The sequence below is a fragment of the Pyrgilauda ruficollis genome, unplaced genomic scaffold (assembly GCF_017590135.1).
Source record: "Pyrgilauda ruficollis isolate IOZ18807 unplaced genomic scaffold, ASM1759013v1 scaffold116, whole genome shotgun sequence".
Taxonomy (NCBI): domain Eukaryota; kingdom Metazoa; phylum Chordata; class Aves; order Passeriformes; family Passeridae; genus Pyrgilauda; species Pyrgilauda ruficollis.
The window spans coordinates 846,491-869,996 of NW_024509877.1; the positions used below are offsets into that span (position 1 = coordinate 846,491).

The 23,506-nt window shown below is 38.1% G+C and overlaps 1 protein-coding gene across 1 annotated transcript in view; it reads left to right on the forward strand.

Annotated features, from left to right (window-relative positions):
• MOCOS (molybdenum cofactor sulfurase) overlaps positions 1 to 23,506 on the forward strand; it is a 210,792-nt gene that overhangs the window by 155,945 nt on the left and 31,341 nt on the right. Inside the window, exons 6-8 of the mRNA XM_041483181.1 lie at positions 708 to 907; positions 15,320 to 15,436; positions 18,744 to 19,187. Coding sequence (XP_041339115.1) covers positions 708 to 907; positions 15,320 to 15,436; positions 18,744 to 19,187 — 761 coding nt within the window. The remainder of the gene's footprint in view (positions 1 to 707; positions 908 to 15,319; positions 15,437 to 18,743; positions 19,188 to 23,506) is intronic.

Sequence of the window (23,506 nt, forward strand, 5' to 3'; positions counted from 1 at the left end):
CCTCAAAGAACAGAGATGTTGACAAAAATCTTCATCTGTCAGGAATTCTCTGCAGTTCTCTTTTCCAAACTAGGTAGCAAAAAGAGAAAAAAAATTTACTCTTTATGCTTTTCCCAGGCCAAGTTCTGAGAAATCTTATCTGTAAAGTTTCTGTTGAGCCTCCAGATTGCATGGGTGTAGTCAATGAAGAATTCACAATGCCCTTTTTCTTTTATAGAAAGAAGTCTTGGAAGAATAATTCTTCATTATTCAAGTAAATTCCTTGTAAAATTACATTTTTATTTTGTCATTACATTTAGAATTTTATTATTTTTGTCTCAGACATAACAGTCTGCTTTCTGTGCTGTGTTTCCATGATCTCCAGTTAGATCTGGAGAAAAACTTGTTTTTCAATTTATTTGTACAAGAACATCTTAGTTTTATGCATAGACTAGAAGAATAATTCTTGTAATTCCTGTAAACCATTTCAGTGAAACTTTACCTTTCTACAGTAGATTAACTATAGGTAAATCCTTGGTGCAACACTACTTCTGAAACATCTGCATGAGGAAAGAAACACTTGAAAATTGTACATGCATTTAAAGAAACACAAAACTATCAGTTTTGTGTTAATTGACTCACACCACACCATTCTGAAAAATCATCCTTGTTTATACATTGCCATAAAAATAACGCACCTGACATGTATGTGCACTTTTCTTTTGTAGGTGGAATGGAGAAAATAAAGCAGCATACCTTTACATTAGCTCACTACACCTACACTGTGCTGTCTAACTTAAAATATGCCAATGGGGCTCCTGTAGTACGTATTTACAGTGACACAGATTTCAGCAATCCTGATGTCCAAGGTCCAATCATTAATTTTAATGTGCTCGATGAAAATGGACAAGTGCTCGGCTTTTCACAGGTATGTTTTTTCTCTTGTCTTAAGTTTACTGTTGTACTTTAACTTAAGCATGTTCACAGTGAATTCTTCATCCTAAAATAAATCTTTTATTCACAGTAGTCCTTTCTGAGGTTTTGGCTTTGTTCTTCATAGCTCTGCACTGCATATACACACCATTTTTAAAGCAGTAGAAAAATAATCCAATAAATAGTGCTAGCACAATACAAAATATGTAATAGCCAGAGGCAATATCTTACAGATTTATTACTCCACAAAAAGGAAGTTTGGAAGTGTGCTGTTTTAACAGGATACATTGACTAGGCAGTTTGATTTCCTGCTGGCTTCCTTCTCTAGAGTACTCACAATTGGGAATTGAAGAGCAAGTCTGGAAAAGCTGATAAAGAGACTGCCTTGGAGCTTTGACATACAAGTGAAATTAGATCTCAGAATATTGCAGTCACCAATGAAAGAGGAGTTCTCTTTTCCCTTCAGTTGTAACAATTACACTCTTGTAATATTCCTGAGCAACCATGGAATAAAGTTGAATGATCAGTGTAAAGAGTGAGATTCAAGCTCAAGAAATTCTTAAATGCTGTCTTTCTCAGCTGCTTTTTGTAGCCTTTATCCATCAGATATACCAAGTATCTTTAAGATGAAGCTTCATTAGGCTTTTCTCCCTTCAGCAGAGAGTGACCATAATTGTGTGTATGGCTGTGCACCGTGTCGGCAGTGGGTCACACAGGGGACAGTTGCTCACTTGCTCATCAGCAGAAGGCAGAGAAACCACAGTGCTCTTGTTTTTCTTGCTTCTTCTTTTTTTCCCTTGGCTTCCTGAGAGAATAGAATAATGAGGGGAACATGGAGATATGTCTACAATACGAGATCCATTTCTCACTGGGGAGAACAGAAGTGAAGCATTGTTTTATAGCTGCAAGTGTGGAGTTTTACATTTTATATGACATTTACCTGATGAACATGGGATGGCCAAATGTAGAGTACTCAACAGGCTGTTCTTCAGATGCATCTTTTTTAGACAATGAAACCAAATAGTGGCAAATGTTCACCAAATTTCATTTCAAGCAATCCACATTTTAGGAATTAATCATTTATGTAGCCTTCAATATGTGTGACAATGTTCAGAAATTATTGGAGATATTGACACAACTGAGTTTGTAAAACTCCCCAAACACTTCAATGTTGCTTCTGTTCTTTGATTAAAATCAAAACCTTTATTCTGATTTCTGATTTTCACAACTTCTTAGTAAAATTGGCTGATCCGTGTTTCACTTTTTAAAACTCAACCATACCCTCAAATTAAAAAATTCTTTCATAGTCTTATGAATCCATTGTGCCTGTTTGCTGCAGAGGCTGCTCATAAAAAGCTTCTTTATTCATCTGTATCATCTGGATTGTGCTGTTCACCAGATTCTGAAGTTTTCTAGCATATGTGGAATGAAGAGCTATAAAATTTTCAATTGCATCCCAGTTTCATCTAAAGCGCCTGTTAGACTACTTTGTTTAATTAAAATAATGTGCAGTTTTTAATGAGTTTTAGAAATTAACAAGCACTATTCTTTCCAAAGGTACAATATGTGTGATAGATATATATAATTGGCTTCTTTATGGAATGAAATTCTTTCATAGACAACTTGTTATGGGGGAGAAAAAACCTTTGCTGCTTCCTGTTTATGATTACAAAGAAAACACATACAACAGAAAGTAAACTTCACCAAACTGACCATGTAATCTCTTCATACCTGCATACATGTCTAAATTTGTATAGGTTTATTTGAATCAAAGTTAAATCCAATACTTTTGTTAGTTGTTTGGAAGTAAAATAGTGGCCTCTTCTTTGGTGGTGTCTATGGTCTGCACATTCATATGGATTGACAGGGCAGTCTCCACATGCAATCCAGTGGAGTCAGCAGAACACAGTTTCAGAAAGCTCCCAGAAAATATTTTGGAGAACTTTTCATGAAGGAAAAATTGGATGGCATTTACCTACTATGAGTGGACACCAGTTAATGACTCAGGTTGTCTTTGCATATTAAAAGAGGACAGATCTAATGTCCTATTCCTTTATGGATGATATCCCATCTATAATTAATTACCTATAACCAGGCATCAAACCAATTATATTTGCTCTCTGACAGGTAATTGTTATGTGCCCATGCCTATTTAGGGCACAGTGTGACTGGACATTAACATTTGGTAGCTTGAAAAGGACAATATGGCCAACTAATTCCACAGAAAATATTATGAGGAGGCTTGGAGCAGTTTATTTGGAACACTTGAGATTGGCAAGAAAGCCTTCATAAGTAGACACTGTCTTCAGAGGATACCAAGCTTACATTTAAGCCTCAAGATTTGCATAATCGGCATGATATTCAAAACTCTGAACTAAGCCCAAGATATTTAGAATGTGAAAGGCATGTAGTGAAATACATGACATGTAATGCCACTGCTGAAAAATGAAAACAGAGAAAAAAATCATGTCTTTTGTCTGTGTAGCAATGGGGAAGAAAGTTTTTCTTACCTGCTCATATGGTTGAAATCCATTTGTCAGTGTTATCAGCTTAATTACCAGAGCTAACAAGATTGTGCCAATAAACACAAACACTCTTGAATTACATGCATAGGTCAATTGCACCAAGAGGAAACAGCCACAATCTCAGGTTCATCTTTGAGTAAAACCTTCATTGTAGCTCTGAAGAGCAAATAAAGGCATTTCATTAAAGTGAAAAACAAATAACCTCACCATGATTGCATTCTCAGAGATGGCATCAATTTTTACAGCCTCCTGTCCCAATATAGATGATATAGAATATTTGGATGTTAAGAATTGATAGGGTGGGAGTGAAATAACTATGGAAGTTAGTTGAATTGCTATTGCTTTTTTGTTGAAATGTTTCTTTGTGACTGTTGAAGGGTAATACTGTCGTTGAGTGTTATACTTGGAATAAAGTTGTATTGTATACTATATGTATCATTGGTTTAATTGACAGTTTAATTACTTGTTTAGAGGTTTTTGCTCTAAATGTTAATTAAAACAATTAAATAAGAGGGACTTGTGGACCCCAAACAACAATAGTCATTCAAAAGCTTTGGTTTTAATTTAGATTTTTCATGAAACATTTCTTTATCTAGGAATTAAACTACTACCATTTTGAAATTTCCATAAACCTCTCATCTTTGAGCACTAAAACTGCATTAAATTTCCTCCTTTGAGCTGCACCAAATACTTTCCTTGAAAATTATTTCCTTCAGTAAAGCTGTCTCATAGACTACTATTGGTAGTAATTTGTTCTTGAAATCACTTGGGAGGACACCTGTAGTCTTTTCATGCAAGATGCCTGTCCTCTGCAGTAGCACCTCTGTCATTTTGTTAAGTGTTTATTTGCACTGCAGCATCGAAAAGCCCCTGTTACAAACAGGGGTTGAATTATGGTGAGTACTTGACAGGTCCAGGACATAAAGATGGCCTTTTTGCCAAATGGCTTCTTCATATATACTTGTCTGGTCAAGAATGGGTAATTCCCCAGCATTAGAGCTTTTGTTGCTAATGAAGTGTGGACAGATGACAGACTGGTAATTTGGAAAGGTGCAAAAGTGCAGGGGGGTAGAGATGAAGGACCTCTGCAGGACAGAAGCAGAAAAGTTGACACTAAAGCAGCAAACTGTCAATCTTCTGCCTCCTTCTGAGGCTACCAGAAAATAGAAGCAATCAGCCCTAGACTTTAAAGAGGGCTTGTGATGTAACAAAAGATGGTGTTACAGAGATATATCTGGTGCTGAACTAATGCAACAAACTCTTCACACAGAGAATCATCAGCTCATTCATTAACAATGAATATCTGCAGCTTTCAGCACATATGAATATCATGTGTTCTGTCATCCCCAAGCCTTTTCCAGGCTCTTGAACACTGACAGCAATGACTCAGCTTCAATTTGCATCCTTGCCATCTTTTATTTTTTTTCAGCAAAAACTTCCATAGGACTCTATGAAGTCCTGATTTGAATGTCAAAGAGATGGAACAGTCATAAGAGAACAACATAGATTTGAAACAACAATCATGCACTCAAAAAATGTGGATTTCTTATAAACTGGGTCAAAGTGAAAATGTTGTATGTTCTCTTCACACTTGCAGATGTGAAAAAACATCACCATCTCTGCTCTGGGAGACATTTTATGCTAATATAATTTATGAAATCTTCTCTTTGTTTTGATAGAGAGATGAGATCTGTGAAATTCTCTTTGTATATTCAGTAGATAATTTCAGAGTGATTTTATAATCCCTTCACATTTTATTCTATAAAGTCAGTTTGGAAGCCAGAAGAAGGTAAAGAGGTGACACAGATGGCCAGATGGAATTTTACCTGAAATATTTGTTGAATTGTATGCACGGGAGAGCTCTTACCCAGCCCCAACTTTCAGTTCAGTGTTATGCCAGTAGTGAAAAATAGCCCTTCCCTTACCAAACTTTTTCTTTTTCCACTCTGATCTTCTGAGACAATATTTTTTTTCTCCTCCTGTGCGTAATAGAGCCAGTAATGGGCTTTAAAAAGTGAGCAAACCATCATGGCTGTCTTTTGAAAAATGACCATCATTTCACATTTCAGCTGTGGATTACCAGCATCCATCCCTACTATGCTTTTTCACACTGCCTCCTTAGTTTGGAGCCTGAACCTAAAGCAGAAGTCACTTGCTGTGATAGGCTCACCTACAAAAGTTCCCTTAGTGGGAACATATATGCTTGCCATGTCCTCTGAAGATCCTGTCAGGAAGGGAATGAGCATCAGTCCATTAGCAGTCTCAGCCTTCTTGCCTACCACTTCACACTTGTGTGTGATAGACAAACTGCTATAACAGGAATAGCTGCCAAAGACAGAGAATGTAAACATTTTGGTTTGCCTTAGGAAGGCTCTTCTGCAGTGTTGCATATGAATGAGTTTTGCCTCTCGAGACTGAGAGCCCTGCTCACATAGATTATATATAATCAGTTTTGCCTAGGAGCATACATTAGCATGTCCTGGCTCACCCTCATCAATCCAGATAGAGTGAAGGGAGGTCTAGACTTTGAGTTGACTTTCTTCACCCACTTTTCAATTAAAAGGAAGAAAATCAGCATTTCTCAAGAGCCAGCTTCTAGTGTGCATCCCTTCAGTTTAAATCTATAAAACAGTTTGATGACTGCTCTTATTATGGCATGTGCCCACTTTCCTCCATCTAACCCACCCTTAAATTAATGTAAAGTAAGGATTGACTTGATGACCCACTGGGTTTTTCCTTTTCTCCCTTGCTTTCTATCATTCTGAAGTGAAAACGAGGCTCTTCCCTTGGAATGTGTGGCCTCAAATCACCCACATCCAACCACTTACTGTGACACCTTCATACTCTGGTAGCCTCTTTCTGCTAGCAGTATATGTTAGGAGTATAATCTTTAGTTCCAGATCACAGAATGTTCTCAGTTGGAAGGGACCCACAAGGATCACCAAGTCCAACCCTAAGAAAATAATTGTGGGATAAAACCCACAACCTTGGTGTTATTAGCACCTTGCTTGAAGAAGGCAAAATCAGAAGGAGACTCCCCCAATAAGCAAAATTTCATTTTCCTTTTAATCCCATTTATCCTTCTGTATCCAAAGCATTCTGTGTTAGTGAATATTTTCATAAGCAGCTTTGCAGCTGAGCTAGATTCAACCCTGTTTTGAGATGTAGAGGGAGAAAAATACATCTTAGAATTGTATGGTCATCTTTACTTAAACCTTTCTTAGCAGAGGCAAATTGTTCTGGAACTTCATTAAAGCAAGAAACAAATAACCACGCCATAATTGCAGTTTCAGAGATGGCAGCAATTTTTCCATTTTACATGCAGTACTATATTCAGTACTGCAAAATATTTCCTAGTATTTAAGCTAAATTTCTCACACTGCAGCATAACTCCATTATTACATGTATTGGGTAAAGAAAGAGACACCAGTTTGGGCAGAAAAGCAGAAATAAAGAGGATTTCAGACATGCAGGATGGGGGAAGAATTGGACAAGAAGCATGAATCAGTGTTGTATGGGTGAGGTGTGACAAAGGAAGAGACAGAGCAGTATATGCAGGTAGAACTTATTCCATCTGCTTGCATTTGGACAGGTCTGCAAACAAAGGTAACACAGGACAAAGTGGTGTGAGGCAGGATGGGAAATGCACAAAAAAAGTAGCTGCTCTAGATAAATATCATGGTGATAGCCAGTTCTGGAAGTGCTTTCATACTGTAAGTACACTGCTTTGGTTTCACAACATTCTCTTTTAAAAGTTTCCTTTTCCTTTAGTAATATCTTAAGGAATTGTTCAGCTGGACTTAGATTAGTAACCAGAACCTGGCAACAGCCAGGTGAAATGCCCTCCCTGTCCTGTAGGCTTTCAGTGTCACCTTGAGGGATTCAATGCCTTATCTTCCCAATTTACTCTCACCTCACAGGAGTGGGGAGAAAATATGTTAAATACTGTCAAATCTTCAGATATCAAGTGGCGGATACATTTGTATATACACACAGCTGGTTCAATACATATTCATATCACTGCTTATCATTACCTGATAAAAGGAACCAGACACTACCTGAAGTGGGTTGATTTCTCAAAATAATTGTTGTTTGTGTCTTAGACAATATTTTTAGTTTCACTAGAAGATCATCTCCAGCCCAGTTTTCACATAGTGTATAGGAAAAGAATTAGAGCAATGGCAACATGTGAATTACAGGAGTGAAAAAAAGAAATGAGCTACAGCATTTCCCATGCATAGGAAGTTGATACTAGGCCAATTGGATCAGATTGACCAGAGCCTGGTGCTACTTCTCAGAACTTGTCTGGAAATTCATATCACATCCCTACAGGAGAAAGTGGGCAATGAGGGGGGAATTCTCCTACTACATTTAACCTATTTGAAATAAATCTTCATAGAAAGTTATTAAGCAAGACATTTTTGTTGCTCTTCATATTTTGTCTTTTTAGGGTTTTTTCCCCATCTGTTTCTTTTTACTTCCATGTAAAACAATTGTTCAGTTTTGTAAGTGCAGCATTTTTTCATCTGGGCCACAGAAAATGGAAATCCAGCATTTTTTAATTCCAGCTAAGAATGGCTTTGCAGCAATGGTCATATGACTCTGAGCTAGTTACACTAATGCTTTTAGAAGCATAACCACTCATTATATTAATTTTGATGACTCAGGAAAGAACAATGTTCTCTAACTTGCTTAATGGGATTTTTGGCCATCTTCCCAAGAGCTACCTAAAAATTGCTGAGTTGATTACTCACTATTGATTTTAGCTATGGATTTAGCCATTGATTTCAGGAAGCCTGGAATGGCAGATGGACCAGCACAATAGAATACAAACAAGATTATAAGGACAAAAAGATTGTTGTGAAGATTCCTGTTGAACATATACTGATTTCTTTGGTTCCAATTAGTTTCCAATTGTGCTGTGGATGTCTTGGACCAGGGAGATAGCAGCAATGCAGTAAACCACACTGGCGTGTCAATAAATGGCACCTTGTTTCTTCAAACTGGCAAGAAATCATTACAATCTGGATCTTTGCTTTTGTGACATGGCGCTGGCTGCTCAAAGACAGCCCTTGCTAAAAGGAGCTCACAATATAGGAGGCAGCTTCATTGATCTAGGTCTGAACATAACCATAATCGTTGATCACTGACTGAACATAAGGAGGTGCTGTACTGCAGAGGCTCAATGTGAGAAATGCAAACCTGGTTAGTAGGTAATAAAGCTCTGTTCTTGCTGAGGTAGTAATGACAGAGTACAGGCTGAGTTCTTTCTGTTTTATCTCGTTGCAGGGGTACAAAGACACATGTGAGTTAGTGTGCCTGAAATTGCCTACTATTAAACTGTACATCAGAGCTGATCAAGGTTAGAAAACCTCATGAAAGACTAGACTGAAGGTGTTGTCTGGCACTGTTTCTCTGAAGTGTCCTTGCACGTTGCTAAGGAAACAAAAAGAGATAAAAGAAAGATGCTCATAGTTGTTCAGATGAAAGAATCCAAGATGAATGAGGGAGGCTAAATATTTTCTGTTTGGTAACAGGGACAAACTGTGGCTCTAAACTACAGACCTTGTCACATTGGAGAAATGTGGGAAAAAAACACATGGTACCAGGAAAAAACTGCACTTTTGAGAGCTTCCACTGGATTCCCTTGTCCTTGATCTTGGTAAAAGCAGATCAGGTGCCTTTGAATGTGTGCAGTATCTAGTTTCAGTCCACTGTATGAAGCCTTTCATGGCAAAAAGGGACTGACCTCATCTTCTCTGTTACTCTGCTTCCTTGTTTGCATCTTCCTGCCCCCACACCCCTCTTCTCCACCACACCACTCTACAGGATCCTGTGACTGTAACTAAAGTAATAGGGGAATTTGACCCCACAACGTCCCTATGTTATATTATCCCTGTTTTCAGGGGTTAAATACAGACAGAAGAGGATTTAAGTGCCTTAAAAGAAATAGGAAAAGGTGGAAAAGATTTTGACTGTGACATGAATTAAACCTATGTCACTGGACTTTCAGTAGCATGCTCTGCACATTTTTATTCCTAGGTATTGTTTCCACTTGTATAAGTCTGCTACATTCCCCTTTGTCCCTCTTGATATGAGTTATAGCTTAGTCTTCTGTGTATTTTTCCTCTGGCTTCAACATTTCTGACTAGCAGCAATTGACCGAAAGCCTTTAGCCTACAAAATAGCTGGGGATGCTCAATGGGATGGAGAGATACAGAGGTTTTTCTATGACTCACAAGAGGATGCTTTGTTGAAGTCAGTTAGGAAACCACTGAGGTCTTGAGTTCCTTTGCTTTGCTTTCTACCTGAAATCTATCCTTTCCCTGATATCATTTTAGTGAACCAGATTTTCATTGTCAATGAATGCAGTTTGAACTGGAGGGAGTAAAAAAACACACACACACACACACACAAAAAAAAAAAAAAAAAAAAAAAAAAAAAAAAAAAAAAAAAAAAAAAGAGAAGGTTTCTTGACACCAAATCAAAGAAAGAAAATCCAGGTGTTTAGCTTACTCATCAGTCTGTTCTGTTTCAAATAGCTGGATTCAAATTCACTTGCATATTCAGCAGGAAAGAAAAAAACAGTTGAAAAAAATGTTAGGTCATCCATTAACAAGACTGTGTTTCATTGTTTCATTTTGTTTTTATTGCCACCCTATCCCCAAGAAATCTTCTAGCTTCTGGTTTTCAGAAATGTAAACTTATTGTTACTCCTTTATGCATGAAGAACCTACAGTTCACTATGTGTATAGCATCTCCTAAGTGAGAATTCCTGCAGAGTGGCAACCCACATATTTTGAATTATGCTAATATTTCTAGCTTGCTTCTCTGCCATGCAATCTTACCTGCTATTTGACTGTCTTTAAAACTAGCTGAGAAAATTATCACATCAGCTGTAAAGTTCCCGATAAGATAGTGCTTATACTGAACAAGTATATTCAGGACACTGAACTTGACAATATTAATACATTTCAATATCTCTGTCTAATACTTCACTGCCTTCTACCAAAGGGATTTTGGTCAAAGTGATGAATGGATGAAGACTAAAAAGAGATATACATCCTCTCTTTGGTTAATTTAAACCAACTAGAGAGGCAAAAAGGAAAGGATCAGATTACTCAATACTAAGAGAATCTGCCCACATAGAAATTATTTCTATGAGATGGAAAAAAAATGCCTTTATTGCAGAAAACTATGCAGTTAAAACAGTTAATGATACTGTAACTCAACTAAAATTCCTCCTTCTCCCCCCTGCCCCCCCACTAAATGGTTTGGAAACAAGTGCTGATATTTTTTTTCCTTCTGACCTACTTCTTATTAAATTGTATTTAACAAGATTAAGTATGCATTTGCATCAGCAACAGCATTTCACAGTCAAATGCTGGATGACAGAAAGAGCTAGCTTACTTTCTCTCCAATTCCATGCCATGAATCAGTGAATTAATTTACCAGTGGATGTGGAGAACAGCATCTTGAAGCCTGTTTTATAACCAGCCATCAGTGGTGTGCAATGAAATTCTTGTAATGAGCAAATCCATCAGACAGACAAACTGCTCTGATACTTGGGCATTGGCATTGTAGAAAGCAGAATGAGAAGTCCTAATCCCAATTCCTGAAGGACAGTACTTGCCAGTATTGAATTATATGATTTTTTTTTTCAGAACACTTCACGATGTATTATAAAAAGTTCCCTTATTCATGTGAATAATTCTTGTGATAAGTTACACAAATAAGTACTTGCTTGAATAAGATCTACAGAATTGCATCCTGTGGGAATGACTTCAGAAGGGGTTTCTAAAGCATTCATCATTCTTAGTGAAAGTCTTAGACATCTTTGATTAGCAATAATGTAAAATTATGTGCTATTTGTAAATCTTTACTCTCATTTAGCATATACATACCTACCGCAGGTATCATTCTCAGACTTATTTCAATGGAACCTGATGCCAGAGAAAAACTTACAGCTTTCACTGAGTGCCTCAGAAGCCCTGAAGTGAACTGTTAGCAGAAGTCAGTCATTTAGCAAACACAGAGAAGTCACCAGTGCATTGTGTGACAGGGAATGGGAAAGCAGAACAGACCAGAATCTCATTTCTTCTCAGAGCTTTCCAGCTGATAAGTATCAACTGAAATACCAGGTTTCCAAGAAGGGACTACTGTAGGGTAATGCATTAAAGTGAAAGCTCTCCACTTCAATATTTTTATATTAAAAAAAAATGCATTTATCAGATAGAGGCCTATGAAAAAAAACTCAAATGTGAGCATTTGATCAATGTGGGAACACTAAAGAAAAGCTCATTGATGGAAAAAAATTAACTGTTTTAAAAAATTGGTTTAGGCAAACTTCCTTCACGTATCTTTATTAAATTTGAAGACCGTGACTTAGAAGTGTGAAAATCACATTTTGCTTGTCAAAAATCAAGACAATGTGACATCAGAAGTGTTGGGGTGTGAAGCAGTCTACAGGGCCAGGCCCACAGTAAAGAGCTTCAGAAATGTAATGAATGCCAAGGGGCTCTGAGAGACAGAAGTGACTCCAAGATAGCATGATGGCTTGATTACCATGTCCTCACTGACTGAAATCAGTAAAATGCTGCAAGATTTCTGCATTTGTTTTGCAGTTTAATTGTAGTCTTTAATCTCTTAAAAACCAAGGCACAATAATTCCAAGTATCAGATCCAGGGAATCAGAAAAGCTGACAATCCGAGTACATTAAGCTGTGTACTTACGATTAGTACCATTCATGCTTCTGTGCCTTCATGGATGAACTCATTCCTGGCTCCCAAAAGTCACCCTCTGCTGTTACAGACAGAGCTGCAAGTGACATTCTGTATTTCATTACCCTGAACTCAATATCCATTATTGCTCCTTATGGCAATTTTAAAGATTTGTTTTATTTAAGGAAGCTTTTCTTCATCAAAATAACTGTAACAGATGTTTTATGTTTTATTTGTTTTGCTATGTGATAGCACTGCAGAGAGAGATTAAATTAACTCCCCAAGTAGAGTATTTCTAGGCTGAAAATAAACGAGAAGAAATCAAAACATATGTCCAAGGGAAAACCAAGCATCTATTCAAGGGACAGATATTTTTGCAGTGCTGACTTTACTGGTTCTTTACATGGTGCCATTGTTTCCATTGAAAAGTGTGCATCACATTCCCAAGATCTGTGCACATTATCACATTGGTGACAATGAACTTTAGTTAATACTAGAGCTATTCATAACTTCCCTCTTTTCTCCTGAATCACAATTCCCATATTCCTCTAATGATCATGTTTTTATGTCTCAGTAGTCCTTGTCTAATGTACAGATTGATATATAGTACAACTAAAGTATTATTGTGGGTAAGGATTGGATTGCATGGCTAGAGTGAAATTACTGTTCATTAAAGAACAGTAATAATTTATTTGACAAAATTTGTAAAAAAATTAAAAATCCTCTTGGCAATTCTTTGAAGATGTGTCATGGAAACTATACTACACTACACACATTTTGATAGACAAGGCTGCCCCAGGAACGTTTCTTTTTAAAAGTATGAATAGTAAAAAATTCTATATTTTAAAGGTTTTTGTATACTGAGTAAATAAGCCCAAACACTGTACGATTTCAGCAGTGAAGCATGCCATGATTTTTGCCTTGCTTGTCATGGTTAACAGAATGACAGATCCGCCCACAAGTCACTAGCACCGTGACAAACCATGCTATGGCAGAATGACAACTTTTCTCGTCTAAATTAAAAAAGACTTCAAGAAAATGTCACTGTTCCCATATTGAAGTCTTCTGACAAAACAAAACTAGTGACACCACAACAGTCTCTCTCAACAGATGCCTTTTACTAAAACTTCAATTTGAGAAACTTGTTTTAAACACAAGATATTCTCCAAGGCATTAATCATCAATAGGGATCTTGGGGCTGATTATATCCTCTGCTTTCCAAGTCTGTATATATGGAGTTATTTTGATATTTGGAGTTATGTCTATGTTGGAGAATCAAACAATTTTGAACTGAACTAGTAGCACAGGACACATTTAAATGTGGACTTGAGAACTTGTGTGCTATAGCAATGTAGAATTTTTTTGTATACAGCACATTTTTGTGCACAGACCCTTATGTGAAGTCCCACACATTAAAAAGCCAGCAGAGACACCACACATGAAAAAAAAGCAATAACTCTGTTTGAACTGCTTTTAGCAGAGCTAAATACTATTCAGGTTGAATTATTTCAGCATGGAGTAAGTTCTAACAGAGGGCTTCGGTTTTCTAGCCACTGAGATAGTGACTTTAAAGGTGCTTGGTGCACACAGTTAAATTCAGAGATATCAGAAGATAGAACATTGACATGTCAAGACAGAAGATAGACTGAACTATACCAGAAAATGTTTGGTATGTGTAGTGGGTCATTGTTCCACACAGAGGGAATTAATGTTAAAAATAATAAAAGCCAGTAGAGATTTAGCCAGCTACAAAAGCTGGGTTGAACATCTATACTGATACCTCAGACAAAGCATGGGCTGACAGTTAGGGAAGTGTTTAATATTAGTTGGTTGACACTCCCTTTCCTGCCCCTTTAGGCTGAGCTGTTGCTGTGCATCCAGCTGAGCCCGAGCTTCCTGCATGGAGGATTCTGTCTCTGGTACAGTGGAGTCCCCTGTGTCTGCAGCATGGTCATTGGCAGGGCTCTCAGCTCTCCTTTTGTAGAAAAGGAGAAAAAGCACAGAGGGGTTAATGCAAGTCGTGCAAGGTTGTTTTGGGTTGTTTTGTTGTAGAGATGGGGGTCAGATTTCATGAATTTATTTTTCTGTCCTTTCTTGCAGTCCTGACCAGGAATGCTCATCATTTTTCATCAAAGAAATAGCTGGTGGTAGCTCATCTAATCTTATCAGCTGCTGCTGTTGCTTTTTGAGATCAATATAAAGCATTTCCAGGTCACTGCATTAAGGTTCCATGGTTTCTTAGCTGTGCTATGAGGATCCCTGTAGTGTTTCTTAGGTGTGCTCTGAAACCCTGACAATCTGTATCCCTTGCAGTGCTGTCCTCCCAGTGCCTGCACATATGTGTCTCCTTCTGAGGCACATACGGGCACGTTCTTCTCTTGTCTTTGCACATCATTTTCATTCCTTCCCATAATTTATTCATGCTAGTTTGTCATCAAGTATTGTATTTCTGCCAATTCATTATTCAGTGGATGATAAAGAAATGGTGAAATACCAAACAGCAGGAGGCAGAAATGCACCAGGGACTTGGTAGATTGGGGGGTTGTATGTGCAAGACTCAAGGAGACATTCCAGTTCATTCCCTCTCCTGGCAAACGTTACTGCTTACTTAGGGGCTGATCCTTCCAGCACTTGTGTGCCAAAATCCTGTAGATGCCATCATTTTCTGTAATGAGGACTTGCAGTTTCAGATCCTTGGAGCACAAGGTCCTCTTTAGCTACCTGAAAAGGTACCCAGGCTTCTCTTCAGTCTCTTCAGAGGCTGTTGCAGGTGGTGGCTCTGTCAAGACACCGAGTAACACCTGGCTGCATGTCTGTAATTAGCAGCACTGATGTGAATAAACCTGTTCACAGCTTTAAAATTCCGCAGTTGTACTGGCATTCATAGGCTCAGGACTTGGTTGTGTGTGTTTTTTGTGGAGTAGTTGCTCAGTGCTAAGGTAAACATCTCTGCTTCTACCACTGCTTTCTTCTAGCTGAAGTAACAAAATTGAAAAATGCAAAATCTGTACGGGAGTGGTCAAAGCTGCAGTAATTATTAATTGTTTAGAGACATAATTTACCTCCATGGATTTCTACCTTTAAAACACTGTATCTTGTTGACCACAACTTTAAAATGTCTATTTTCATTCTTCTCCTGTGTCTTCTGCTGGATTGGGAAGGTGGACAGCATGGCGAGTCTCCACAACATACACGTTCGCACAGGCTGCTTCTGTAACACTGGAGCCTGCCAGATGCATCTGGACATAAGCAATGAGGACATCCAAAGGAACCTGCAGGTTAGTCTCTGAATGTGGCTGGAAGTTAAAAGCTAAAGTGCATCACATCCCATGATTTTGAGTCTCTGTGACTTTACGAATGAAGTTAAATTTGACTTGTTTTCTTTAAGCTTTCAACTCCTTTGCCTTGCTAAAGAACTAAATTGATTGAAACTCGGCTCATTGAAATGAGGTATTTTAAAAAAAATCATTTGATGGATGCAGAGATGTATATGTTGCTTATTATTATTTCATTGGAGAATAGGAAATTGGACCTTCTTGTTTGGTTTTGGAATTGCATGATATCAAGACTTCCATCAGAACAGAATTTCCTGGACAATTCTTCTCACATATTTCTTTAAGTATCCTAATTAATTATTGTACATACTCATGCTCAGGTCTTGTAGACCTGTTGCTGTTGGGTATTACAATTTAAAATACATACACAAATTGGACAGGAAACAATAAAGGCAAATACACAGTGAATCTCAGAGAATGAAGCAAATATAGATTAAATCTACTTAGATTACTGGTGTGTTAGATTTTTAGAATATGAATGTAAAGACTGTTTTCAAGATTACTAATATTTTCCATAAACTGTCATTAAAATATGTATAGCAGGATGTATTACAGTGAAGTGGAGGAGGCTTCCTGTCTGCATATTTGTCAGAGTTTGAAATTACAGTAAATTAATTAAGAACAATCAAAAACTTTATTAATGATATTCCTCCAAAGGTAAAAAAAAAAAAATCTAATTGCTGTAATGATATTATAGCTCCCTTATAATTTCATAGGGACATATAGATAATTTTGCAAGCACATTTACATGCAGGACTGATAGCCCAAGTTCTTAAAGGCTGCTGCAGTTCTTTAATACCTTCCTTGGAAAATTGGTGCTTTGACTTGCCATGGAAGCTGTCTCCTCTGAGAAAACAAAAAAGAGTCTACCCTTTTGCTGAAGTGAAAAATGCCAAATAACCAGCTGCAATGCTCCTGGATCTCCTTATACAAGGAGGATTTTGCTAAGGAGTGAGTGACTTTTAGGTCTGTGTCATTTAAATGGGGATAGGCCAAAGTTAAATTTATGGAGACACTTAATCGCCAAAGGTTGTATAATGAGGTGGTACAGTTACACAGTCATTATTTGGGGACATTCCATTCCCATCAGTGCTTTGAGAAGGATCAGGATGAGTTATTGACAACATTACTGTGTAAAGGAAGGCATCTTTTATCATGTTATTTGCACATATACTTCAGTTTCGTCTTTTCCCAGGGTGCTGGCTGTATTCTTCCTTCCCTGATGAAGTTGTACATGATAAAATGCCTGTGAGGGAGGACTTTCTGTCTTCAAGTGTCCCTGGAGAAGTGTGGTTAGTTTTCTTAGAATGTTATGTAGGAACTCGTTTACTTATTTGCACAGTAGGAACCTCTCTCCTCAGTCAGTCAAGCAATACTTGGCAGAAGGGTTACAGAAGGGTATATTAACAGATGCAACCTAATTTTGAAAATGTTGCTTCTGCTCTGTTGTCAAGGGTAAAAACTACTTCACACTGCATTAAAATATTTACTACTGTGTTGCATGCTTTGACATAGGTTTTTATTTCTCCTTGCATAAATGGCATCTCTGCTCACTGTCCTGTGACATTTCTTGCTTTAAAAAAAGCCCTCATGTAAATAAACCATTCACATGTCCATTTTTAATGTGGCAAAAATGTGTAAATAAATTAAATTCTGATAAAAAAACCCCAACAGCTGCTGCACTTATGGAATATGATGCTGAGTTTGGACTAAATCTTAAGTCCATTGGTGATCTACTATTAAGTGGATAAACAAAGGGGGACTCTAGCTTGCTTCATTGGTGGTGAGTGGCAGCACTCACTGACTCACTAAAAGAATGAGAAATTTTTGCTCTTAAGAGGGAGAGTTTTCCATAGAGTCTTGTGTGAGAGACCTATCAGAGGAGTATCAGGTATCTACATGGAGGCCACTATAGGGCATTCAAAAAATTTTTCAACAAAATTTTTTCAAGTAGAAACTTGTGCTCTTCAAAGGAGGAAGTGTTAGAGGAAAGACTAGCTCCATTTATCCTGAAAGCAATGTGTTGACTGGATCAGCAAGACAGATTTGTTGGATATACCTATGTCACTTAGGATGTCTGAACCCTAGACTGAAGTCTCTGCTTTGCTGCTATCCCAAAGTTAGTTCTCTGCTGTTTGGACTATTAAACACAAGCCATGATAAAGCCACTGGTGGTATAAAATGGCACTTTTCTGACAGTGAATAACGAGAAAACTGCCCCAAAAAAATCAACCGTCTCATGGTTTGTTCACTTATCTGAACATAACATCACAGTTTGAATCCCAGTGAACTATGCAGGTGAGACTGGAATATCCCTGGAGATTGTCTGAGCTGACCATCATGGGACGTACAACCTTTAAGTGATTCTTGATATGTTTTTGGGAAATATCTCTTCCCCTATGCCGCTTCTCTTTCCCCGGCTAGCTGATGTGAGGGGGCGGCAATTTTCCCCCTGGAGCTCCGTGGAATCCCAGTCGTCAGTTGTTTAGGCGCAGTATAAAACACAGGCAGCGCACACGGGTCCCAGGGAAACTTTACTTGATGTCAAATTTTCCCTTTCTCTTCCTGGGCCCCAATTAAGGGGCCAACAAAGATTTATATCTCAGGCTCCTCCGGACCGCTTTATCCTTCTCTCCAGGGGGCTGCCCAAACCATCCCAGGACTCCTCCACCCCTGCATCTGGCAAGCGGCTCCGGCTTCTCTCTCTCAGGCTGCATGGCCTTCCCCCCTCCCCCACCCAGACACAGCTGGGCAGGGGAGAGGATCCGATCTGCTCACCTGCCGGACTCCAAAGAGGAAGTCTCTCTGGGAGTGCTCTGCTTTTAACCCCTGTGTGTTCTCAGAGGCGTATCCGAGTCCCCAGTGGCCACACCAGGTGCCAATCTGAAATTTGGCCACTGATTGGTTTGACCATAACTTCCCAAAACCTCACTTCCGGGTCAAACCATGACAGAAAACTACTAAATCACAAATCAAACCATAGACCTACTGATAAAACAAAAAGCACGATACAACACCCTAGAATAGAATAGGACAAGCAGCTCAAAATTGTCTTCATAGTTTGAGTAAATCATAAGATGATTGAGGGTTTTTTCTTTATTTTCTCTTTGTATTGATGAGTTAACCTTCTATTTTTTGTAACAGTTTTTCAGGTTAGAATTAAGAGACTCATTAATAACTAGGTAAAATTAGAGAGAAATAAAGTAAAGTATCATAACAGCTCTCTGATTTTCTCCCTATGTCAAACTAGGCTGGCCATGTCTGTGGAGATAACATAGACCTAGTTGATGGACGTCCCACTGGTTCTGTGAGAATATCCTTTGGCTACATGTCTTCTTTTGAAGATGCACAGACTTTTTTGAATTTCATCATAGCCACCAGACTCTCCAACTCGGTTGCTGACGTTCCTCTCCAGTCTGTTACAAAGCTGACAACAGAGTCTGTTCCAGATGACCACCTTTCCTTTAACAAGGCAGATAAATTGTCTCCAATACTGCAAATCTCTGACAGAGAACTCAGGAATATCCCATCTGAGGCAGAGACAACTGGCAGCTGGCCACCCCCAGAGCCTGAGGCAGAAAGCATGAGGGCAGCTGTTTCTGAGACTGCAGTGCCAACGTGTAGAAAAGGTGGCAAGCCCATCACTGTCGCCAAAATTTACCTCTACCCAATCAAATCCTGCTCTGCATTTGAGGTATGTGCTTTGAACCATTCAGAAGTATTTGTGCAGCTCAGCCTTGTGTTTTTCATCAGACCCGTGTGTATGAGATACTAAGAAGCAGGGTGTGGGTGCCCACATTTCCTTTTTTCCAATTTCTGGGATCAAGTCCCACATGTTAGGCTACCTTGAAGGATTTTGAATTAGGCTGAAGTTACAGGCGAGGGGTAAATGTGTCTTCTGCTCTCCCCTCCCCCACAACAGGCAAATCTGCACGTAATATGCTGTCTTGAAGAAAATAGTTGGATTTGCAAAACTTGACTAAAATATAATCAAGTAATTAGTATGCTTTTACAGAATGACATGTGATGGACTTGTAGGCATTGATGGGTAGGCAGCAATTGAGAAATAACTTGATTAACATGTTATAATTGAGAGGCGGCTGATTTACATTACAAAGAAATGTTATCATTAAAAATACATTTGCAACAGAAATATGACATTTAAGTGTTGCTGTGCTATTTGAAAGTTCACTCTTTGAAGATTTTAATTGCTTTTTTACCAAGTTAATAATATCATCACCTTAGCTGTGACTTTTTTTTTTAAATAATGCACGATGAAATAGGTGTATGGCCCACACATGACCTAGAACGTCACTCTGCTTAGTACCATACTGGGAAGTGATTTAATGAATGTCAATAATGGTATAACTTTCCCTATGCAAACTTACTGGTGTAGGTCAGTGTCTCACATCTGAGAGAAAATTGGGGTCAAATTCAGTGACAAATCTCCTGAATTTCAAATAGGGCTTCTCAGCTGATTTGATCATGTTTTGGTTTTTTTTTTCTTTCTCAGTGTAGAGAGGTTGAGCAATTAAACACTATTAAATGATCAACCAAACATCTGTATTTTTAAATTTGGGTTGGCTTATGATGTCTTTAATCCAGAGACACAATCCTGAGCATCAAATGAGACCTGAACAAACAATTTCCACCCGTTATTAACCTCCCACTAGATCAAACTGTTTAGAAAATCAAATTAATTGCCCATTTCATGTGAAAATTTTTTAACCTTTGTTGAAGTGTTGCACTTTTCGTAGCTGTATTAGAGAAGCCCAGTATGGAAGCTGCTGAAATACTTTGGCAGTACTCATGCACCTTTGGGGTTAAGTTCTGTTTTTGACATGCAGGCTGGTGTTGTGAGATACAAGCCACAACATTCAGCACTAGAAAGGCTTTGAAGTGATTGTGCCCAGGAGCAGGTAAGACATACCCCAGCATGAAAGAAAGCTTATGTTTCCCTACAAGCTGAGCCGGGTTTCTCCTCTTCAAGCTCTGTGCGGGGAAACAGCTTTAGGTGATAAATTCCCACAAACCTGGTAGTCCCCGGCAGACAGGACTGCAATTCTATATGGTGGGGGGAAATCCCCATGCCTCATGCGTAGTGCTTGTGCCAGGCATGTGTTAATGGGCCCAGAGTGAAAACAGGACTCATCTTACCTCAGCTTCCACCTATACAGCTCAACACTGTTCTGTAAGCACTGAGAGATGGATACCTGCTTATTCCTTTTAGCATAAAATAGGCATCTGCAATAGGAGAAATAAATTTTCCTGGATATTTCTGTTTCTTTTCATTGACTGCAAGAGGAATCCAAGGCAACTTAGATTATGCAGCTAAGACTAGCTGATCTGAATAATTTAAAAACAGATTGAAAAAAAAGCAACTACATTATGAGGTTTCATTTTGTGTGTCTAGAGTAATTTTTGAAGTCTGTTTTGATTTTTTAATTATAAAGCCTCAGTCACATTAGAACCCTGAAATCTAAGCACTGTCAGAGCCTATATTCCCAAACAGTAACAGAAAATTAAATAAATACTGGATTTAATGTAAGGTATTGGAAGAAACTGGAATTCCACTATAAAGAGCATTTAGCTCTTCTTCTCCTCTACTTAAAAAGTAATTTTTGTGCATTTCCACATGGTTTCCATGTGGTTTACAGAAAATATGTAAGTGCATATAAAAGAACAGTAGAATATGACCTAACAACTGGGAAATTGTTGTTATCCACTGAGAAAGGGCTTTCACTGCATTAGGAAAGCAGGCCAGGAGTTGAAGTCAAAAGAGTATTTTGATTTTGATGGTGTTTTTATATTGAAGTAAATCCCTGCAAGAAATATGTTTGCTTTTGTGACCTTCTTCTTGTCCACTAGATGTTCTTCATGTTTTTTCTTCCTGAAAGTCTGACTGGCACTTCTAGACCTGTCATACATTTATAACCAGCCTGTGAAAGATCTGCCAATCTCACTGTCTGCCTATAGAAGAGATAAAAATGCCATCTTACAGACCACCATTTGTAAAATGAACTTTAAAGCTCAATTATACCATTCTACATCACCAAGTGGCTTAGTCTCTTCCCAATGAGTAAGAGTAGACTAGAAAGCCATGGCTGCCAGGACCCAGACCCTACAGAGTGCACTGACCTCCAATATGTACCAATATATATGTTTTTATATGTCATTACTTAGCTTCAGCCTGCACCACTTTGAAACAGGAAAACAATGTATGTCACATGCACTGGAGTGTGAAGCAGGGCATGCTAGAGAAGAAACCTTACCACAATTAAATGGAATCAAATCAGAAAATCAATAAAATATTGATTATAACAGAGTCTCTAGGCTTTATCTTGAAAAGACTGAATCATATGGAAAACTATTCTTTTGCCATTTGTTTAGTGGATTTTTAAATAGACTTCACACTTAACATTGTATTATCTCCTTACTTCTGGAAATGCATAAACTTCTGAAGTAGTTCTAAAGTAATCATGTATCTTTAGTCTTTGATTGGAATCCAAGAATTGAAAATCAGTGTCTTGTTTTTAATCTAAAATAGCTTTAGATGTTCTGTAGTTGCCAGAAATTTAGAACAGTATTTTTCCCAATTAAAAATTTTATCTCCATGTTTATCAGTTATAGGGTAACTCAGATAGCTGATGTGAAAAGGTAGAAGTGGTTCACATGCTGAGCTGTAGTAAATTCATTCACCGTCTAATACTTTGATATTTGAGATCAGGAACTCATAGATTTGTAGGTTCAAGTGGAGGCCTCCTGCTGGTATGGGAGGCCAGACATTTAGGATGTACTGTAACTAGGGTTTATTGTAACTACATGACCACTTGAGTTTTCCTGAAATAATGTTTGAAGTGGAAAATTCCAGATAACTGTGAGCAGGACTCAGCCCATCTGCCACTGAAATCTGCCCATGGAGTTGCTGGTTGCAGGATAGATGACTAGTGGCAGGAGGACAAACTTGAGGAGGATGTGAGTGCGTACTCACAGCTGTTCGATCTCCTCTTTAGAGTCACATAATCTCCTGCTCTCCTAAACTCTGATTTCTCTGTTCTATTCTAAGTGGTTTAGTATGAGAGGTTCTTGACCTCCAGAGAAAATGAGAGTGCAGAGTGCTTTGGCAGCTGGGAGGACGAAACTTGGCATGAAGATTGTCAGCTTGCTGCAGGTCGGGTAGTTTCTGCAGAATTGTATGGAGTGTTCGTAGCCACTGTTGTCCCATGGATTTTGTACACATGGTGCAGAAAGCAGAGGGCAGAATTTTCTAGTTCAACTTCTCAAATGTGTTTTTTTTCCCCCTACAATTATTTTATTAAATGGAGAAAAGCAAAGGAGTAACCTCCATCACAGACCACTTTATTTTTTCCAGCATAAAAATATGTTTTAAACATACATTTTTAAACAGGAACATCTCTCATGTAGATGACTTTTGCATAATTATATAATGCAATGTGCCCAGTGAAAGAGGTTAGGAATTTAAACTAATAACTAATTAATAACTTTATTATTCTTGCAGTAGATTTCAGAGTATAAAAAATTGCATCTCAACAGAGAAGACAAACTAGCTTTTAATTTAAAAACAGTGCAAATTCCTAGTCATTAGTGGATAAATTATATGTAAGACCACTAATATTTTTAAACTTAGATAATTTAAAGCCTTTTTAGTGATTCCTTTAATGTGTTCAAAAACTGTGTAAGCCTTCATGATGACATAACTGTGAACTATGGGAGAAATGCATCTCAAAATATTTTACAGAAAATTCTGAAATAAAGAAAAAAACCAAACAAGTCCACATGTTTTTGCAGTGGATATTTTCATTTTGCAATAGGAAAAGATGGACTAAAGCTGATGGGACAATACCAAGTTCTGGCTGTATTATGGAATGATCCTCATGACAGGTAGAGGAATGATCCTGGGGTGCATCATCACCTGCCATGCTTGGAATGAAGGTGTGTGCTGGTATCTATCAGTAAAACATGCTCTCCCTGCTTTCCTTCTGTCCTCCCACT